Here is a 21,472-nt window from a genome sequence, read left to right as displayed (position 1 = left end):
CATGGATTGGCAGTGTCTTGCGTCATGCATCGTCGTCGACTGGAGACTGGGGTAGTGCAGCTATTCTTGCTGAATACTTACGCGATGGGAACTTGTCGCAGGATCTGTGGTCCTCGACGGCCGGCACTGTACCACGACCTATGAAGGACACGGTGGTTGCATGCATGCTGGAGCGTGGTCTCCACACATTCGCACCATCCACAGTGGAGGCGGTAATGATGACCTGCGCCAAGACACTGTTGGTGGATAATCGTACTGTGTCAGTCACCACTGGCGAATACTTGCCACGCCGGGGCAAGGCCAACAGCAGCTCCCCAGCCATGCCAAACTTCTGTAGTCTTGTTCAACAGTTACCGGAGTACATGAAGTCTTGCAAGTTGAATGATGTTGATCAGGCAACTAATTTTCTATGGGCTGCTCTGACGGTCAGTCCTCACCATTGCAGCCCGCTTCTATCAAGATTCTTGCTACACTTTAGTGGCAGGCTAGATATAGGGAAAGTGGAGTATTCTGTCTACCTCAGTGAAGCTATTCAGCGCAACTTTGACATCATTCCGGACGGCGGGCCGCTATTGGAACTACTGGCGACAACGCTGAGCGGTCGTATCAAGAGCTTGACTGTGGAGCAGGCTCTGATAACTGCTCGTGCTTGTTGCGTAATTTATGATAGTCCACGTGCAAAGCAGTTCTGTTGCGGTTTGGACCAGTTTCTGAGCTCACGTGCAGCCAGCCTGGATGCAGACAACGTTGCCCTGCTCTGCTTTTGCTACGATGCCTGCTCGCATCCCTCTAGCCTTCAGCTGACGGCTATCATTGGTAAGGTAGTGGGATCCATGAGCAGCTCGGGTGTTCGGATCGCACTCCGGTACGGAGCTCAGTTCCTTTCTCACCAAGTGTCTGCTGATTGGCTGGCCCGGCTAGGAGGGATTGTGGTTGAGGAACGGAGTGCTACGGATCTCTTGTATTCGCTGCGTTCCATCAGCATCCTGGCATCTGCCCGGCCTGATCTGAACAGTGCCTGTGGTGAGCTCACGGAGAAAGCCCTGGCAACAGTACAGAACCATTTGGATAGGTATGCTGCACATCATGTAGTTCAGCTGCTGGAATTTCTGGCAGTTTCGGGCATCCGCAGCGAGCCGCTATCGAATACCCTGGCTATGCTGGCCCTCCAGAAGATCCACTTTGTTGCCGAAGTGGGACAAATAAACTTGCTTTCATCCATTGCTTGCATTGCTGAGCAGCGCCCGCACTATAGTATGCGGGATGATTGCACAGCGCTTGTGCTGCATCACCCGCTTCAAGAAGCCCACTGCCATGCCAGGAAGTGGCTGTCGTCGCTAGCCCCGGGTCACTTCTCCCAGCGACCAGACATGTTCCCGAAGCTGTGTGTTTCTCTCCGAAGGCTACGCCTGCCCGGCGATTTGGTTGCGTGTGTTCTGCAACGTGCTCTTGAGCTAGGTCTCAAGTATCTAGGGCAGTGTGGCACAGATCGTATCCCAGAGTGTTTGCACCAGGTCGCATTCACTCTGGCCGTGTACGGCTACAAGCCGGCACGGGACTTTCTCAGCAGGTACTGCACGGAAATCATTCATCTCTCGCAGGATCGGTCATGGTTCTCGTTGGTTGTGAAGCGCACCAACGGTGACCTGGCCTTGTCAGTAGCCGCATGTCTATATGCAACAATGCAACGGTGTATGTCGCCGGCATTGCCTGCCTCTGGCGACTTGCTTGTCTTGCGGCAACAGGAGGTGGAACTGCGGTTGCTACTCAACGGCGCTCTTGTCTCCGGCATTCCTGCTCATATCACACAGGAACTGCTTCCCTCGCCGTCGCTGGCATCAACCATACCGGTAAGCCTTTGGCAATGTTTGGAGAGTTACAGGGATTGTGATTCCGTCGTCACTCATGTCAGTACCCGCAGCGGCGTTCCCGTCCCTGTTCTTCTATGCACCGACACCGATGGCTCGCCGGTCAGCAAAGACGTTCTCTTGGGCCGAGCTGGCTTGACGTTGAACCAGGCCGAGTTCATCGGCTGTGACGTGCATGCCGTGGCCATTGTCCTGTTGAATGCGTGTCACTTTGCTGTGATGAACGAGCCATCATCATCGTCATCACCATCGTCATCATCATTAAAATCCGGCCTCTCTGTAGACACTCGCCATGTCGTAAGCAGTGCGTTGTTCTCCCTGGTCGAGTTGCAGTCATTGGGCTACGTTGCGCTGCCGGTTTGCGTGGAACAGTTCCAGCTTGCCAGCCCTGATCAAGCTTACGGTCTATTCCAAAAGCAGCTTGCCGATGCATTGCTCTCCCACACGCAACCAATGCAGTAACCACGGACATGACAGCAATCTTTAAACAGGTTTTACGCCAGCAATAGGCTCATCTCAGTTTAAGGTTAACAAAATGTTGGGTCCTCCAATCAAATGCCCTTTCTTTTGTTTTTGTGCAGTAAGTTCAGGGCTGCATGCTCTGTGACAGGACTCTGGCTGCTGCCAATACGTTCTGTAAACTAATAGTACTTAATACACTCATGACCACATCATGAATGATGCACATTCGTGGATGGTTCCGGTTCCCATCTGTATAATTCAGCAAATTATTTCTGGGGCACTAGACCAGGGAATGGTTTTCAAAGTACTGTACTACTACTGGTATTTGACGACTCACTGTCGCACTAGACAAACTGATCTTTCCCAAAGTCTGGGCAATCTAGAGCAATAGAGAATCTCAGCACACAGCCTGTCACTGTGTACACATGTCGCTACCTCTTTGTCACCACTCAACAATCATGTTATCTGACACTGCCGACTATTGCTGAGGTGCATACGTCCAGCGCCCTGAGCAGAGCAGAGCTCTTGGCCAACCCAAGCCAACATGACAAGACCTACTAAACTTCTTTTAAAAAAAAGGTACTTTGAAGTACAGCCATGTAGTCTACATGGTACAGGATGCAGGGGCCAGATGCAGGGGAGCTTTGAGTTGTTCGAGCGCCCTCCGATAACAACACTAGCTCACGTGATTCACAAGACTGTCAAGAGGTTGTTCTTCAATGAAAGTCAACACAATCACCTAACTGTAACATAGGCTACAACTTACTTGTACAAGTAAAGGCTACAGCCAGGTAAACATTGAATCTGCAGAGCTAGCTAGCTGTGCACACACACACACAGCCACAGAGCTAGAGGCAGACGGTTGCTTTTATCGCCTCTTGCCAATCACGTGGGGGATTTCCGAAGTGCACCCGGACCCAGTGGATAAAATGAAGTGAAAAACCTCAGCATGCAGCTAGCGACCATAAACAAAATATTTGCTGCATGTAAATACAATGTCATGTAACGTGGTCTTGTGGCAATGAATTGTTCTTCGCCCTGGGGCATGCGTTCCGGAATCTGACCCTTCCATGATCATCTGGTCATGGCGGAGAGGGGTGGGAGAAGTCACCGGACGTCCTCGCCGCCACAACAAGCGGACGAGCCCAGCGCACGGAACAGATTGCTGGCGTACGGGTTTGTGAGCTGCGTAGCGTTCGCTGTTTATGCCAACACCCTCTCGGCTGGTTTCGTTTACGACGATAGGTACGTAGACTGAATGTAATTAATTATTTACACACTGCTCAGCATTCCATTGCGGTGCCATTGATAATAATTCATTATGATAGGATGGGCACTGCTTTCGTAAAAAGAACATCTCATAATTATTTCTCCAGCTAGCTGCAGTGCAGTAACTCTACATAATTGTATAGGACATGTGTAGGTTCCAGAATAGCGGATTCACAATTATGTGCAGTACAGTGATACACATGTACTGGTCTGGACTTAGAAATCCGGTGGAATGAGCGGGCGCCCTTCCTTGCTTAGCTTGTACACACGCTGTAACACTGCGGAAATGGACCAGCAGTGCTCACGGCTGCATGGCCAGCGGCCTGTGGCCGCTTGATTTCTCAACGGAGTTCAATGTCCGCAACAGTACTACATGAGCACATGGACTCACAAAATGTTTGATAGGCTGCCAGTTTCAACACAAGCATACGATTTCAGCATGCCTTCGAATGGTGTGCTGCATGCTTATTATTATTATTATTATTATTAGACACAATCTCATAGCATGTGACAAGCATAGCTAATGCAGGGACAGAATCCCCTGAGACAAGGGCGTTGAGCCAGTCACGGCAATAGTAAGCTAGGAAAACAAAGCAAATATTATTAAATTATAATTCAATGTAACAATGATCATGTTCAGCACCACACAATTGGCACGAAGAGACTCCTGTGTTGCTGGTTACATGTACATGTAATTGGTTAACAGTCGCAGTGTTCAATTAAAAAATACAATGTATTGGATAAAAGGAAGGATAAAAATGTTACGAGTTATGACCACTGTAAAAGCCACTATATATATATATATATTTAACGAGGTGCTAACTCTAACGAGTTAACGAGGAGAAATCTGTCGTTAAAATAGAAATCGTTATACAGAAATCGATACATATACTGTCCTATTGAGCACTGAGAATGAGTGAGAATCGTTACCTTTGGTACACGTAAACTAGTCAATTTTGGGAAATCGTTATATATGCGCCTCGTTAGAATAATGGCTTTTACAGTGACTGTTCACCAATGTAACCGGATCATATACAGTCAGCTAGTGCGACAACATGGCACGAAACTGGCAAGGAGTACTGAGACATTTTTGTCCTTCCTTTTATCCATGATTACATTGGCTGAACATCCCAGTACAATGTACTATGATAGCCACTCTGCTTTGCATTCTCTAGAAACTCATGAACTTTGGTTCACCCATCGAAGGAACCGTCGTGATGTCATGATGTCGCAGGCATGTACTCATTGTTGCACTTACCTGTGCCGGCCTAATTCCCATGACAGGAGAACCTGATAGTGTGGCGTACTGCATTCTTTTCTACAGCCGAGCCATTTTGAAGAATCGAGATTTGCTTCCCGAGACACCTATCTCCAACCTTCTCTTCAACGACTTCTGGGGAACGCCGCTGGTGCACAGCGGCAGTCATCGCTCATACCGGCCACTGTGCGTGCTCTCCTTCCGCCTCAACTATGCCGTGTCCGGAGTTGCGAGCGGCTTCTCCTACCACTTGGTCAACGTCTTGCTGCATGCAGCCGTCAGTTCTCTCTTCATGCTGGTTTGCACCTTGCTATTGCCCAAGAACACAGCAGGTATTATGATTTGACCTTTAAAAGTACCAGGTGTGCATGATTTTAGACTGGGTGGAGCACATACCGATATCTTCATATTTCAGCACCACGTCCAGGCGCGTCGGAAGGTATTTTAGTGTGGTACGGTCAGCCATCTGAAGTACATGTACAGTTTACTCGTGGAGGGAGGGGTGGCTGAGCTGAAAAAATTGGAAATTAAGAGTCCAGATCAGTGTATTTTATTGATTCACGGGGTAACTGGGACAAAGAGTGGTACGGTCAATACCGTAGTGACCGTACCGTGTCCGACGGCCCTGACGTCTGAGCTTGCATAGTGTGCTAAGTAGTGTTGTGAAAAGTGAAGTCCAACCCCTTGAATACAACAACCCTAGCACTACAGACACTCGTCCATTTCTATGTTGCACCTATCCCGGCATAACGTGCATTTCACATTGCACACTGTCCTTTCTCCCCGCGCACCACACTGCAGGCTTCCAGGTGGCGTTCTTGGCGAGCATTTTGTTTGCCGTGCACCCGGTACACACAGAGGCTGTTGCCGGTCTGGTGGGAAGAGCAGACGTAGGCTCGGCACTCTTCTTTCTCCTTGCTTTCGCCTTCTTTCACCGAATCCTGAAGCACTCGCAAGCGCCCACGGGTCAAAGTAAGGGCGTGCAGAATAGCTAGCACTAGATGATTGATGCTATATGCCCTGTTATGCTACATGACGCAGGGTTTCGGGGGGGGGGGAGAGCCAAAGTAGGACCCGTCCTATTCCAGCCCTGCTGCAGTATGCTGTGTCACTGTGTGCTATGCATGTTCCTGGATATGGGAAGGCACATCTCTGCACGGCTTCCTCCCGGCCCTTGACGATTTGATGATCACGACTCTTTCTTTTGGCCTTGCACTAGCCGTATTTTAAACATGTAACTTTTTAATGTGCAGATAAGTCACAAGTAACAGAACAGGATACCAGCCCCAGGAGAGCACCGATGACATATTTCCTACAACTACCGTATTTTCCCGATTGTCAGTTGAGCTCGATGATAAGTCGCACCCCCATTTTCAAGTCTGAACCATAGTTTTCCAATATATTCGCTCCAGTAGTAAGTCATGCTCGATTGTACGTGTAAGTCACACCCCTTTGGTCAGCCCTGAAGTTTAGTGTGAGTAGGTGTGATTAGTATTCGGGGAAGTACGGTACTTGTCAAGTATAACAGTCATAATTGCTTACAACTATGACATAATTGCTTACAACTATGACATAATTACTTACATGTACTGTAGATCTATGCAGTACATGTATAGTACTACAGTCCATTTCAAAACTATAGACGCGTACCTAGGCAAAAACCGTTATGCCAGCATCTATACCACATAAATCTGTGATCACTTTGTGCATACATTTTTCCAAATTGGGCGTCTGTTATCCAATCGTTTAGAAACTATATGAGAGTAATTGTGGAGCGGACCTGAGCAATATTCCGAAAACTATTCTCAAAAAGGTCCAGCCAAATTTGAAATATTTCAAAAACCCTACACGTCTATAGTTTTGAAATGGACTGTAGTAGAGACAAAATTACTTACAGCTACAACATAATTGCTTTGCAGTTGCACTGTGCCGGCCCATTGCCGGGCAGTGTATTGCATGGTCATGTAACGCTAGTACTGCATTATCCTGTTGTGCTGCTCCGGTGTACAGCATTGCTACTGTACGTGTCTGTCCTGGTCTCAACGGCCATGGCTATGCTGACCAAGGAGATTGGCATCACTGTGCTGGGCGTGTGCGTGCTCTACGATGCACTCGTCAACGAAAGCATACTACAACTGCCCAGCCTGCTGCACATCTTCAAAAAAGTGAGTTCAGTTACAGTGCGTGTGTGTGTGTGTGTGTGTGTGTGTGTAGACGGTTAACTAACCAGGGAATGTTCAGTCATTACTGAAAGGCTCTGAAACCTCTTGGAGCATTTCTTTGGCAATACTCAGGCGCGTGCCCCGTATGGGTTCCTGGGTGCCCGGAACCCCCTTTTTTCGCTCAAAATGCAGGATTTTGCTTCATTTTTTGAAAATTTTTCACGGGGAGGCACCCCGGAACCCCCCCCCCCCCTTGAAGGGCACCGGCGCACGAGCCTGATATTACTAACTTAGTGCATGGTACTGACCATGACAATCCACTGATGTATGCCTGCCATGATTTAACCCAGTATTGAGGTTATGTGATGACATCATCGGTTGGGAAGCTTAGGAAAAGTCGCAGCACGGCGAGGTACTAGCTCAAACAAAACAATGGAAACCTCTGACTCACACTGTATACATACCCAGTGATGATTTTATCCTGTATTGCATCGCAGTTTGCGATGCAAAATCGATCTACTGCGGCTACTCAAAAGTCACCGTGACACGCATGACAACTGCGATACATACAGACTAGACTGTGCTGTCAAGTAACATGCATACAGTGCAGTGTATGTGGTGCAGGCACTCTCAATCTGCGTGCACATGTATCATTCAGTCGTTTTTTTTGCAAATGGGCTTTCAGGCATCACTCACACGAAGGACAATGTGGTAAGCACCCAACCTTCAAAGAAAATTGCTAATCAAAATCAAAGACTGCTATACAATTGTGCATTTGCATAGCAGAAACTGCTATGCAAAAATATGACAATAAATTCATCCCTGATACCCCCCCCCCCCTCCCCATAAGCGGTGTATTCCGCTGACTCACCACCATGACATCATCTGCATAACCATGACATCATCTGCATAACCATGACATCATCTGCATAACCTCTATAGCTGCGACTGGAGCAGTTGACTGATGCTGATTAGAGTGTGTATTGTTTTACATGTTGCGATTACAGAAAGGACTCATCATGCGCTGCTTCGCCCTGTTTCTTGGCGGTCTTCTCCTGCTTGCATGGAGAGTGTCGGTGATGGGTGGCCAGGCGCCTTCCTTCTCGAGCTCAGACAACCCGGCCGCCAGCAGCAACTCCACGCTGACCCGGTTTCTCACCTTCTCCCACTTGCCGGCCCTAAACGCCATTCTGCTGCTGTGCCCGCGTGCCCTGAGCTTCGACTGGTCCATGGATGCAGTGCCGTTGGTGGAGGGCCTTGGCGATGCACGTAATACTATTACCCTCATCTTCTATGCAGTGCTTCTAGCGCTGGCCTACATGGCTATTGTGGGAAACACAGGTCAGTACACTTTGAAAGATATTATGCATCTGTATACCGGGCAGGTGAAGAACTATCCAGTTTCTGTTTCCATGGAACAACACTGCCACTCCATGATCAGGCGTCAGCATATTTACAGACATGCACAATAAAAACAGTTCCCATGTAGCGCATGAGTGAGATTGCCCATCCGTCGGCAATTGAGATTAAAACGAGAAACCACATTCTCCGCTCCATTCAGTTGCGACACACTATACATACTGATGGATAGTGTACCTTGACAATGAGGTGGGAAGAGGCCGAACAAACGCAGTGTTCTGACTTCAGTGTTTATCCTATGCTAGCTGTTTGCCAAAATGCTGACTTGAGTACGAACCCTCTGCGCCGCATTCCCATAGTGCAATGTAATGTGGTGATGGGAAACTTTAGTTTTTACTCCGGCAGCACCATTTGAATATATGTGATGATGTCATCAATACAGTGCCATGGTAGCTGTTAGTATTAGCTCCCAACAGAGTGTGTTGGCTGTAGCATGGTGGTGTGAGTACATTGTGACTTGCAGTATGTTGAACTGCGCTTGCTTCCACTTGTCCTTGCCTACTTACACCCGTTGCTTATTCACTTGTGTTCATCATCGTTTTGTGGTGCTCTTTATCCATTCGGCTACATCAATCAACCAGGTCGCTGGAAAGCGCATTCCTCGCTCACCGTGTCCATCCTCTTGGCCGCCCTGCCCTTCATACCGGCGTCGAATCTCTTCTTCTACGTCGGATTTGTTCTGGCAGAGCGAGTGCTCTACATCCCTAGCATGGGCTACTGTCTACTGGTGGCTGTCGGCATGCAGCGTGTGCGCAACCTCTCCTTCATGAAAGCCCATCGCTCGGTAAGAATCGATGGAATTTGTGGAGAGACATGCTCATTTGTATCATTGGGGCAGTAGCTTACAAGTTACAATTACAATTGTGCTCGCTGAAATCTGACCCAAGGTATTCATGGTAAACTGTGCGAATACTCGCACTGCCTTTGTCTTCTTCTCCTCCGTGTGAATGGAAGAACAACAACTTTTTTTTGTTTTTTTTTGTATTTATATCATTATCTCATGGCACATCATGATGACGGCCAGTAAAACTGAGACAAGGGTGAAAGCCAACCACAGCAGTAAAACAGATAAAAGAATACAAATAAAAGGCGAAGAAGGCAAAGGAGGAGACAAACCAGCAACTTACAATCCGTAACCATGTGCCTTGAGAGCCTTGATATTATTACCGGGCGCGTGCACCGGTGCCCTTCAAGGGGGGGGGGGTTCCGGGGGCCTCCCCCGGGAAAAATTTCAAAAAATGAAGCAAAATCCTGCATTTTGAGCGGAAAAAAGGGGGGGGGTTCCGGGCACCCAGGAACCCATACGGGGCACGCGCCTGATTACTGAGTGCTACAATTGCTTGTGATCCTGCTCAGATGTTCACAGCATGCATAGCAGTAGTACTATTAGCACTGTCAATGCGAACATGGCAACGCAATGCTGACTGGCAAAACGAAGAGTCTCTGTACCGATCTGGAATACCGTACAACCCCGCCAAAGGTAGTACACTGCTGTTGGTTTTTACTGCCTGTGTGAGTACAATACTACATGCATGGCGTCATTGTTGGCTCATGTACACACACACACACACACACACACACACACACACACACACACACACACACACACACACACACACACACACACACACACACACACACACACACACACACATACACACACACACACACACACACACACACACACACACACACACACACACACTAGTGACTTTACTCCCTCGCACCCAGACGCTGATTTTTTGGAAACAAGTTTCTATACTTCCGATGGGAGAATCCGACAAGGCAGTGCATTTCGGCGTGGCCAGGTCAAATTGTAGAATATCGCATCGAGTGAATTGCTTTATCTGAGAGAGGAGATGTTCGTGCCCTTGAGACCCGAAGTCCCGTTTCCATACGACAAAATTTAGGAGCTCTGCGCTCAGCGCTTTTTCAGGGTATGAATTTCGGGTTGTTCTGGTCGGGTCGCAGCGTCGCGGACTATTCCATCGTCTTCAGCGTCGAAAAACTACTGACCATGTGAAATTACAAGGCGGTGAGACGCTTTAGTCTTCCTCTACGAGCGAATTTGTTCTGCGCCAGCATACCTAAGTATGCAATTTCGTACGCGCAGTTCGAGTGACGAGGCGTGTGCACTGTACACTGTACTGCATGCACGGACTGTGCGGTCGTTCTCGATTCTCCCATCACTCCCATTCATTTTTGTTTCCAGCAAAAGTCCAACTTGGCGCACTTCAACTCACTATAACTCAAGAATGGCTGGGCCGATTCGAATAATACTTACAGATTTCCTATGTACTACGCCTGGGAGAATGGAATGAGACCAAAATCGAAGCGATCGGAGCAAGTTTTGGAAATTGGGTGTAGTCACTACACTACTACTACTACTGTAGCTTGGTTGCCACAAGGGCCACACCACTCCGAAAGGAGCCAGAGTCATTGTCAGGAGCAGAAACGGAGATGACGACTCAGGTCACTCTGTCGACGGAACTGACGGCTGCAGCGAGAACAGCGAACACCATACGACGCTCTATCAGACTTGGTTGCTCGATGGCCACGGTCGCACTTGTGACGTCTGAAACCAGGCACTGACTTGAACTGCCGATTGCATGTCACACACAAGAGAGAAGCTGGGACGTTGAGCGGAATAGGTGATGCCGGCGCGGACGCTTCCGATGGTTCCAGGGGCAAACAATGATGTACACGCAAGCCACCACGAGAGTGAAACCACCTCCTGCATGTACCACACTGCACAGCACCACACTGTTCCTGGATGGGGAGACTTCGTTCTGCGCTACACTTGTGTCTTGCTTTGTCACCTGGCCGACGAAACGAACGGTGGCAGATAAGACAGTCCACCCGTTGAGATTGATCATGGGAAGGACCGCCGAGGCTCGGCCCAACGGCAGACACCCGCCAGGTAGATCGATCCTGAGCAATCCCATACCAAGCTAGATGTTCAATGCCGATGTGCCGAAGATCAGCCGAAATCACATCCCTCCAGCGACGACGGGGACCACACGCAGGCCGAGGCGACGGTAGGAAGCCAAACAACAGCTGCTTGGGCACACGAACATCCGACATGCGGGCCACATGGCCAAGCCATTCAAGCCTCCGCTTCCGAAGCCGGGAGGACAATAGCGATGGATCACCCCACATCTCTCGGAGCTGCTCATTGGTGATGCGTTCCTCCCACTGTTGTGTTCGCGAAACACACAAGATGCTACGGATGCATTGGTGGTGGAAACTATCGAGGCGCCGGAGGTCACCCTGCAAAGGGCACCAGCACTCAGAAGCATACAGTAGCACTGTCATCACACAGGCGTTATACAATCGGCGCTTCACATGGAGTGAAAGATCACGATTATCAAACACATCCTGAAGCGATCCAAAGGCACGCGAGGCGAGTGACAAACGCCTCGAAACGTCTCCTGCAGAACGCGCATCCGGAGTGATGACAGAACCCAGATAAACGAAGGAGGAAACATTTTCCACCACCTGTCCATGAAGCGGAATGCCAGCAGTGTCAACTGAAGTAAAACCAACACCAGCCACCATAAACTTGGTCTTGGGTATACTCACAGTGAGGCCAAATTCAGCAGAAACATCCTGGAACGCCGTCAAGGCCAACACAGCATGCTCCCGCGAACCAACTACAAAGTTTGCATCGTCCGCATACTCAACATCAACAACAGCGGTCTGCTGATAGGTACGGGTTCGTCTTGCTGGGTTGAATAACTGGCCATCCAAGCGATAGTGAAATTGGATGCCAATGTCTGGGTCACGATCAGCGAGAACAGACCGCCAACGTTCAACCACCAGAGCCAGATAGAGGTTAAAGAGGATTGGGGCCATTACACACCCCTGCCTCAGGCCGTTCTCCACACGAATTTCATCCGTGACACCTCCAGGCACACGCACCTCCGCCACCATGCCATCATCACTACACACACACACACACACACACACACACACACAGTCACTACACACACACACACACACACACACACACACCATGTACCACCATGTACCACCATGTACCATGTATACGCCCGTCGCAAGAGAAGCATGCAAATCTGCAAATGCACTGGATGTGCACCCACAGATTTTCTCTTATAGCACTGATAGCGAACAAGATCTGAATGAGACAGATCAAGACTTGCGCCAGATAACTGTCTAATCCACACAACTGGCGAAGCCATGTGAATCGACCATCAATGCAAACCTGGTCTACACCACACGGAGTACATCGGCATAAAACGGCCAAGACAGTTACCTATGCACACCCTACACACACACACACACACACACACACACACACACACACACACACACACACACACACACACACACACACACACACACACACACACACACACACACACACACACACACACACACACACACGCACACACACGCACACTCACTCACACACACGCACACATACACATATACACGCACTCACACCTGAGGAGAAGGCCTGTTGAGGTGTAACATTTTAAAGTTAACGTTGTCTCTTGCATAATACTGGTATACCCGGGTATTGTTATGTTGCATATGAGTCATGCCTCATGAGCTTGACTTGGGCGATTGCATTGTCCATATAATTGTTGGAGCACTCTTGCTATGACTGTATTTTCTGAAATTGGGGCTGGGTGTGCTCTTTTCTTCTTACTCCTGTCTGAAATAAGTGCCACATCATTTCAGGGCTTTCTGTGTGGAATTTTTGGAATTGGGTGAAATTTTCGGCTACTAAGTGCCTCGGCCAGTATTGCCGAAAGTACGGTAATTCTAAGCCAAGCACAATACACACAGCACATGGTACATGCATGCACTTCTCAACTCGCGTCACGATTGCATTACGGTTGGCGTATCATCTTCTGTTCAGCATGGGGCAATTTGGCAAACATCCTGAAAGGCAAAGGCGACACGCACGGTGCAGTGGACGCCTACAGGAATGCTCTCAAGCACCGCTCAAACATGGCCGATGCCCACTACAACCTGTGAGTCTGAGCTGATGTCTCCCGGCGGCGGTGGCACATCCACCGGCAATGCAATGTGTGCGTGCATGCCACCCTGCCATGTTATTGTATAGGAGATGGAGATATAGCCAACTGTGGAGAAAGCTGTGTGTGGATATCGACTTGATGAGGCTATATTGTGTTGACAGTCCTGTGTGCTGTTCCAACTTGCAGTAGAACACAAAGTAGAAGTAGATAGTGTTATATCATCCGTATCATGCCTGTCATGATTGTCTGAAGCTATTGTCTGTGTTGTGGTTGACTTCACTCCTTAGTACTATTGACTGGCCTTTCGTACAATACCTATTGATGTCTAGAGACATACTGTCTAGCCTTCCCCTCGTGCGCTTATTGATACACTATCCAGCTGTCCAGTGGCTCTCCTTCTACCGCTCTCTATCTCGCTATACTCTTCTTCACACTCTATAAGTTCGTGTCTTCTTTACAATAAAATCAGTTCAGTGACTGACGAGTTCGAGATCACAACATGGTGTCAGAAGCGGCTTGATTACGAATCCAGCCGAGTTGCTTGCAATGTAGTCCTCAAACTGTACTCCTCTTTACCCGTTTTAGCCCTCTCACTCAGGCTCTCTCTAGCAATTCTGGCTCATTGCAGAAACCGTCCGTCTGCCTCATTCCAGAAACCGTCCGTCTGCCTCATTGCAGAAACCGTCCGTCTGCCTCTAAGCAGAATCCGTCCGTCTGCCTCTAAGCAGCCTCCCTGCCTCCGCGTTCCTACCGGTCGCAGCTCCTCGTGTAAGTCTCATTGCAGCTCCTGCATAGTCCTCAGACGACGTCGATGACCTCCTCGTTCGAGAACAACTGATCGTGGCCCTCCCGGCCGATGCCCAAGTCTTCCTCCTCCGTCAAGCGCCTCAGACCGCTACCACAACTGTCGAGCAGGCCGAAACTTACCTGCGAACGGAGAGGACAGAGATGGCGCTCCGCAAGTCTCTCCCGGGTTCACCGCCCCTCGCAAACGCGGCGGAAACCTCAGACAACTCATCGTACTGTTCGACCTCCGACATCGTTGCCTCAGTGTAGTAACGATCCATCGAGTCTGTGGTGGTGCAGCTCACCCTCGGCGTGATTGCCCAGCTACAGACAAAGACTTGCAAGAAACTAGGTCACTTCCGCGTGTGTCAACGTGCAACAGCGCCACCGTGACACAAGTCAGAAATCCGTGGGTTGTGTTACTGTAAGTACCACCACAGCACCAAACAGTCATGCTGTCCGTGAGTGCGATGCTGACATGGACTGTCCATTCTTAGGGTAACTCCACGTACTTTCTACTCGTATTCTGTACTCGTAGAGTCGCACTCTGATCTCTGCGTCTTGCTCTTTGTGCTCACACTCCTTCCACATAACGCATGGTTGCGCTCTTTCTCTGCTGGCTCTAGTATCAAATGCTCCAGTTCTATTTGGCCTCTTTGCCCTCTGTTTTCACTCTTTGCTTGAAAGGGGAGATGTTATATCATCCGTATCATGCCTGTCATGATTGTCTGAAGCTATTGTCTGTGTTGTGGTTGACTTCACTCCTTAGTACTATTGACTGGCCTTTCGTACAATACCTATTGATGTCTAGAGACATACTGTCTAGCCTTCCCCTCGTGCGCTTATTGATACACTATCCAGCTGTCCAGTGGCTCTCCTTCTACCGCTCTCTATCTCGCTATACTCTTCTTCACACTCTATAAGTTCGTGTCTTCTTTACAATAAAATCAGTTCAGTGACTGACGAGTTCGAGATCACAACAGATAGAAATATGCTTAGTGTTAAGTCAAGCACTCGTACATCATTCCATGCTGGAGTGGACTGGGATTGTACAAAGTAATAATCTTTCGAAATATGAAACACAGTGTGCATCACGTTATTCGGCAGCCACTGGTGCACTTATACCGGGCCATTTCAAATGCATTTGTTCTATTTCTTGCGTTTACGTGTGACAGAGGCGTCACCTTGCAAGACCTGAAGGACTTTCCCGGCGCCGGGAGGTCGTATCGCAACGCGATTGAGTGTCGGCCCAGCCTGGCTCTGGCACATCTCAACCTTGGTATCGTACTACGTACCGTGCAGAACACTTCCGAAGCTGAGAAGGTAGTGCTGCTGATTGCTGCAATGGATGCTTATCTACAACACTTTAAAAAGATAATAACAGCATTAAATTGGAATAGATGCCAGGCTGAACACGCATAGTTAAGGGCACAAATGTATTTAATTCTTCAGAGTTCCAATGTGTACACCGTATTTGCCGGTTCACTACACAAGCCTGCTTACCAGGTGTACGGTACATCGTATTCGCAGCTCACTATAGTCGTACCTATTTGTTTGAAAGGCAACGTTTCTTGTCACTATGTTTGAAATTGAGGATCATGTTTGGAGGCCTACAGAAATCAAGGCCAGATAGGAAACAGCAGGGCCTGTCCAGGTGTGCCAATAGGGTAGGCCCAGGCTTGGATAACATATAGTCTTGCCTTCATTGAACGGGCCACGCATCAAGAATGCTACTCAGTGTACCAATCGAAGTGTTAAGTTTAGACTTGCTAAACTTTCCGTTCTTACTTTTTAAATAATCACGTGGGTTCCATTCTCGTTGGGTTTGTTTATGTACCCGTAGGTCCTACTCCATTGCACCACCATCCCTGACACTGGTTTGAAAGATCCCACGGGTCACAACACAGCTGGTAAGGGTGGCAACAAACTCCTCCAGACCGAGTTCATGGATGCACCACTGACCAGTGTTACTCATGCCTAACCCAGTACTGCTAGGTGTGTGACAGTGCTGCCGACAGTGCTCCTAGTAGCAGCATTTGCTTCTGGTGGTGGTGGTGGTGGTGGTGGTGGTGGTGGTGGTGGTGGTGGTGGTGGTGGTGGTGGGTATGATGCTGCTACTGCTGTTACCTGCATTGTTTAGGCTCAATATGACTACTGGTACCGGTGATTTCTGCATGCAACTCACATTGAGTACCTGAGACAGTCTGTAGTATCAGCTTGTTACATTGTTTTGGACCAGCCGAATGTTCCCTAAAGCTTTACAGTCACTTCCAGGAGATTACAAACATTATCATTCAATGTCATTCATCGGCGCAATTGAAAATGGAAACAGAAAACTGGTATGTGCCCATTGACTAAACAAGACCAGTGCATACAGATCATAATAATAATTTTATGATTTCACAAGTTCACACGGGAATGAGCTCAAAGCCGGGCATTTCACAAATTGAGTTTCTGTCTGTTACCCATTCGACTGCAGTCACATCCTGTATGTTCACACTGGGACAGCTCTATCAAGATCAGCAGCGGCAGAAAGTATGTTGCAATTCTGCTGCTTTGCACATACATACACACGCCTAGTGGGAGTTCACTCAGGGGATGCATCGTCTTTTGTTGTAAATCCATGCAAGTGCCATGGATGGCATGTGAGCTACTTTACCTGTCTATTTACACCATATCTGCTGTTCACCGCCATCGCAAACCTGCATGTATCTCTTCTGCTGCTGGCTAAAGCAGCCGGCAGCAACCACTCGGGCGAGTTGCAGAGTAGAATACTACCTACAATTCCTCCAAAAATGTCTTCAACTGCACTGTATAGCCGTGTGTGCAGTCACCAACTCTGTAGAAGCCCCTCTCGGAGGTTTACTATCTATCCCTCGCTTGCCGACTGTGTTGATTTGTTCATCCTATGTATGCGCTAGTGATTCATGTTAGCCATGTTCACGCATCAGAAACTTTGAGTTGCTTTCCATTACTCTCCATCTGGTCATTCTGACAAGTCGACAACACTATACATTATGTACATGTATGATCTCCCTATACATGTGTAATCTGCCTTGCATTGTACATCCAACGATCTTCTGTACATGACAAGTATAGCCATCCAGACATGGGCAAGAGTACTTGAAACCAAGCGTGTGCAGCTCCTGACTTTTCTGTTGCAGAGACTGAATTGCCGGATTGTATCAGTTTGGTGCAGACATGCGGTGGGATGTGGCACTGGTGCGTACGAACTGAGCTGCAGTTGTGCAGCAGTAGACCTGCAGCTTGCATCCTGCTGAAGGCTTGTACCCACTACATCACTCACGGTAATCCGGGAGTTTTGCCCTTCCAGCAACCCGTGGTGTTTGAGCTGCGTACTCTTGGTTTCATGTATTAGTAGTAGTACTCTTGCATTGGGGTGGGGATGGGGGTAACCATGGTAACACATGTAACACATGTAGCAAGAAGGACCCATGAGTGTGTGTGATACCCGGTAGCGTATTCGGTAGGGCACTGTCCCGGAAAGACAGTGGCTCATACAACACACGCCATTTCCAGTGCCGCTCTGTGTTTATTGTTGTTTTTAAAGCGTGTGTTGTCTGCTGCCTTTTGATAGGACGCTCTAGCTATGCTTGAGAAGGCTCTGGGCCACGCACCTCCCGGCTATGAGATACAGAGTATCTACAACCTTCTTGGTAAGCTGCCCTCGACTATAAGCACGAGACAAAGAACATACATGACCAATTCACCTGTCACTGAATGCACGTTCTTCTTTTGTATAACCGGTGGTTTGGCGGACGTATGAAGTTTACTTTCTTCTTTTACCACCTCCACTAATATTGAATGAACATCGCAGGCATCTGCAGTATGAACTAAGCAATAGATTGTCTCCGCCATGCAGTGTATATTCATTGTTCAATGTGTATTGATCGCTTGCTGTCTTCTCCTGGCTTCACTATGCTATCTAGGTGGGGCGCATGCTAAGTTAGGTCAACTAAAGCTTGCCGAGGCTAACTACCGCAAGTCCTTGCAGGCTAAACCGGATCATCTGCCAGCTATTGTTTCTTTCGCACAGTTTCTGGCGGAGCAGGTAGGGTAGTCCATAGTCTGAACTGTATTCCTGTGATTCTGCGAAACGGGTCACTTTGGCTACAGTAGATATTTCATAACAATTGGTAGCATGTCTTTCATCGTGTCAGGCTAATTTTTTGAAAGAGTGTCACGGTATGGAGATTCCGTGCGGCTGGTAGTAAAAGTGCATGGCATAGCCTTATCAGGTATGTATATCATTATCCATCACTTTTGTTCTGGCATTCTTTGGTACTGTGTTTGCCGATATTCTGCACTGGCAGAAACGGGTGGATGATGCAGAGGCAGTGTATAAATCCGTACCCGGCAATCCGACTGCACGGACCTATTACGGTGAGTGTTTATGATTATGTAGCACTTGTCAGAGCATGCAGGCGCCATGTAATGCAGGTCATTGAAACATGGTCGGCATGGGGGGGGGGGGGGGCTTATGCCCCAGCCCCGGATCCCTTCAGGGTCTGTAGTTTGCATAGATGTATGGGATTGCAGTTCTGAGCATCCCGTGAGCATTATTATAATCTAAATGCTAATAACAGCGGACCGTCCAGTGGAGAACGTTTACCATGGTTGGGTTTGTTGATTTCAGGCGTGTTGCTGTGCAATCAGCCCAAGCGGAGATTAGAAGGTGCAGCAATGATGGAGCAAGTGCTCAAGCAGAGTCAGCAGACGTCTAATCCTGAACTCCTCGTGGCATTGTCGGATTGCTACCGGTAGGTTATTGTGGTGTTGTCACGGTATCATTATCACTCATCCGATTCACTGAGAGGTTGCAGTCAGAGCTCCAGGGCCTTGGCCTGCAGCGGGTTGGGATGTTGAGTATGAGTAGCCGATACTTGTACTATGCCGTCTAAGTCTACAAATTTTCGGCCCATTCAAGTTTCGGCCTCCCAGGGCTAAAACCCATTTCGGCCGCATCAAATGTTGGCCTGTACTGCTGTCGCCTGTATACACTGCCACACTGAACATTGCAAAACAAAATTTCCGCCGCTGCAAATTTTCGCCCAAACATGACCAGGCCGAATATAGCCGAAAATCAATATGCGCCGAATATTTGTTGACTTCCAGTAGTATTGTGTTTTGGGTAGCATGCGTGTTGTTACCTGGTTAAGTACATTGTACAATTCATGCACCTGCTGATACACTGGAAAGATGTGTGATCTGAAGCATTTCATCCAGGGAATCAATGAAGCCGTTTAGCAGTCACGGTAATGTAAAGATCTGCGTTTGCTCAAGCATTCACTATTGTACTTCCTCCGCGTCATTAAAATTGTCGCTTCGCGCATCGCAATATTTGTGACTTGGCTCGTCTTAGTCAGACTTTCGGAATCGTTGTTTTCTGTGTTTGAACACTGGTGTGACCCTTCCTGCGCAATGTCTACTTGTCACTGAAGCCGTGGTGGTCTCGAACTTTGTCGGAGCTCTCTTCCGCACCAAGCGAATTCATCGCGCTCCGCACTATTCCGCCCCAGAGCGCATTTCGTTTTCTGGAGTTCGTGCCGTCCCACATCGTTCGCCTGGGCGTTTGTCAAGACTGCAAGCTCGGGTATAAGAATGCTGGTATCTCTCCTGAATACGAATTGCTGAAGTTGGCGATGGCAAGAACAAAGTGGTCTCAAATTCCTAAAATGCGCTACTTGTGGCGCATGTTGCTGCGAAGGTAGCAGGTCTGAAAACATCAACAAAATCAGCGAAGCGCTTGCCAAGGAAAGAAGGTGCGGAACTGCTTACCCTGTCCCGCTGGAAGGTCGTTACAGTGTACTTGAAAAATGCTAGCTTGCCTTCATCGCCTGGCACCTGGAGGCATGGATCGCCTGAAAACGAAGTTTCTTGACCTGAATTTGAACGCGCGTCTTGTTCAGCGTATTGTTGAGTGCTGAAGGGTCTGCCTCAAACTCTGATGAAGACGTCGACCTTAGCTGCAAGTGCAGCGAAGTGGGGGTCACAAACTAAAGCTTGGCCCGTCGACAATGCTCTGCCTCAATTTCTAGCTGATTTCTGCGCCCTTCGAGTGGACAACATAATTTTCGAAAAATCGCTCTGGGAAGCGACAATTTTAATGACGCGGAGGAAGTAAATTGTAACCAGCAAAAGGAGCTCATGACTTCTGTCCGACTACCTGAAACAATATTCCTATCTATTCCATTGTATTCCATTGTATATACTTATAATATAAGTTGAATATATAACATTGTGCATTGTCGCCCGTTCGGGAAGCGGTGGAACTGATTTCAATACAATACAACACGATACAATACAATGCAATCGTAGACACTCGGCTACTCCACAACAAAGATCAGTGATTTGGACGTCATGGTTAGTGTACATGATGACTATGATCTCTCTTTTCTTTAGGCGTGCTGAGAAATACGACAAGGCCATCACCTTCTACAAGGAAGTCACACGGATCCAGCCGGTAGGTTATAGCCCGAGTGAAGTTCTTTACGAGTGCTTTGTAGACTGCAGATTCTACACACACATGCCAGGTGTCAAACAGAATGGTACTGAAGTGCACTATGTTAGCAAGACCTCCGGAGATTCCAAGGCATTAGATCAACTTGTTGGATGCCCCTGACACGTGTGTGTGTGTGTGTCACTGTGTGTGTGTGTGTGTGTGTGTGTGTGTGTGTCACTGTGTGTGTGTGTGTGTGTGTGTGTGTGTGTGTGTGTGTGTGTGTGTGTGTGTGTGTGTGCGTGTTTGCATTTCCAGACTGAAACAGCATTCTCCAATCTTGGCGCGGTCTACCACTTGTTAAATAAGTATGCGGAGGCGGCCGACGCCTATAGGCGAGCCCTGGACATCAATCCGAGCAGTTCTCTGGTCAAGGCCAACCTTCAGAAGCTGGAGAAACTTCAAAAGAGATCATCTTAGCATTTGGTGACCATAACAGTTATTGGGTACTCCCCCGGCTCCATCCCCCTTGTGTACCGTGCCCAATCCAGCCATGGTATGCCTGTTTCTGCATCTAGTGGCTGCAGTACGTGTAGGTTACTGCTTGAGGAGACATTCCCTATGCTGCCTGGCAAGTGATACTAGTGGACTATTCAAGTGAGGTGGCCGACAATGGGATTTTCAGTGCTTCTATTACTTTTGGGTTGGCGAGCTTGCAGTGCAATCGTAACAGACAACACAGCCAGCACCGTTATCCAGCAGACAAAGCCACGTAGAGT

The 21,472-nt window shown here is 48.4% G+C and overlaps 1 protein-coding gene across 1 annotated transcript; it reads left to right on the top strand.

Moving 5' to 3' along the window:
- The first annotated feature begins 3,174 nt into the window (after nucleotides 1-3,174).
- Nucleotides 3,175-21,431, top strand: LOC135809917 (protein O-mannosyl-transferase TMTC2-like). Its single transcript, XM_065323366.1, has 17 exons — nucleotides 3,175-3,575; nucleotides 4,924-5,189; nucleotides 5,659-5,829; nucleotides 6,868-7,022; nucleotides 8,027-8,360; nucleotides 9,020-9,222; nucleotides 9,795-9,918; nucleotides 13,327-13,441; nucleotides 15,409-15,556; nucleotides 16,077-16,143; nucleotides 16,713-16,768; nucleotides 17,832-17,910; nucleotides 18,184-18,305; nucleotides 18,568-18,637; nucleotides 18,891-19,014; nucleotides 20,657-20,717; nucleotides 21,012-21,431. The coding sequence occupies exons 1-17, from the start codon at nucleotides 3,415-3,417 to the stop codon at nucleotides 21,171-21,173; spliced, it is 2,418 nt and encodes an 805-aa protein (XP_065179438.1). The 5' UTR covers nucleotides 3,175-3,414; the 3' UTR covers nucleotides 21,174-21,431.
- The last annotated feature ends 41 nt before the right edge of the window (nucleotides 21,432-21,472 follow it).

The sequence above is a fragment of the Sycon ciliatum genome, chromosome 2 (genome assembly GCF_964019385.1).
Source record: "Sycon ciliatum chromosome 2, ocSycCili1.1, whole genome shotgun sequence".
Taxonomy (NCBI): Eukaryota; Metazoa; Porifera; class Calcarea; order Leucosolenida; family Sycettidae; genus Sycon; species Sycon ciliatum.
The sequence above is the reverse complement of the archived record's forward strand: the minus strand, read 5'-3'. Positions and strand labels throughout refer to the sequence as shown.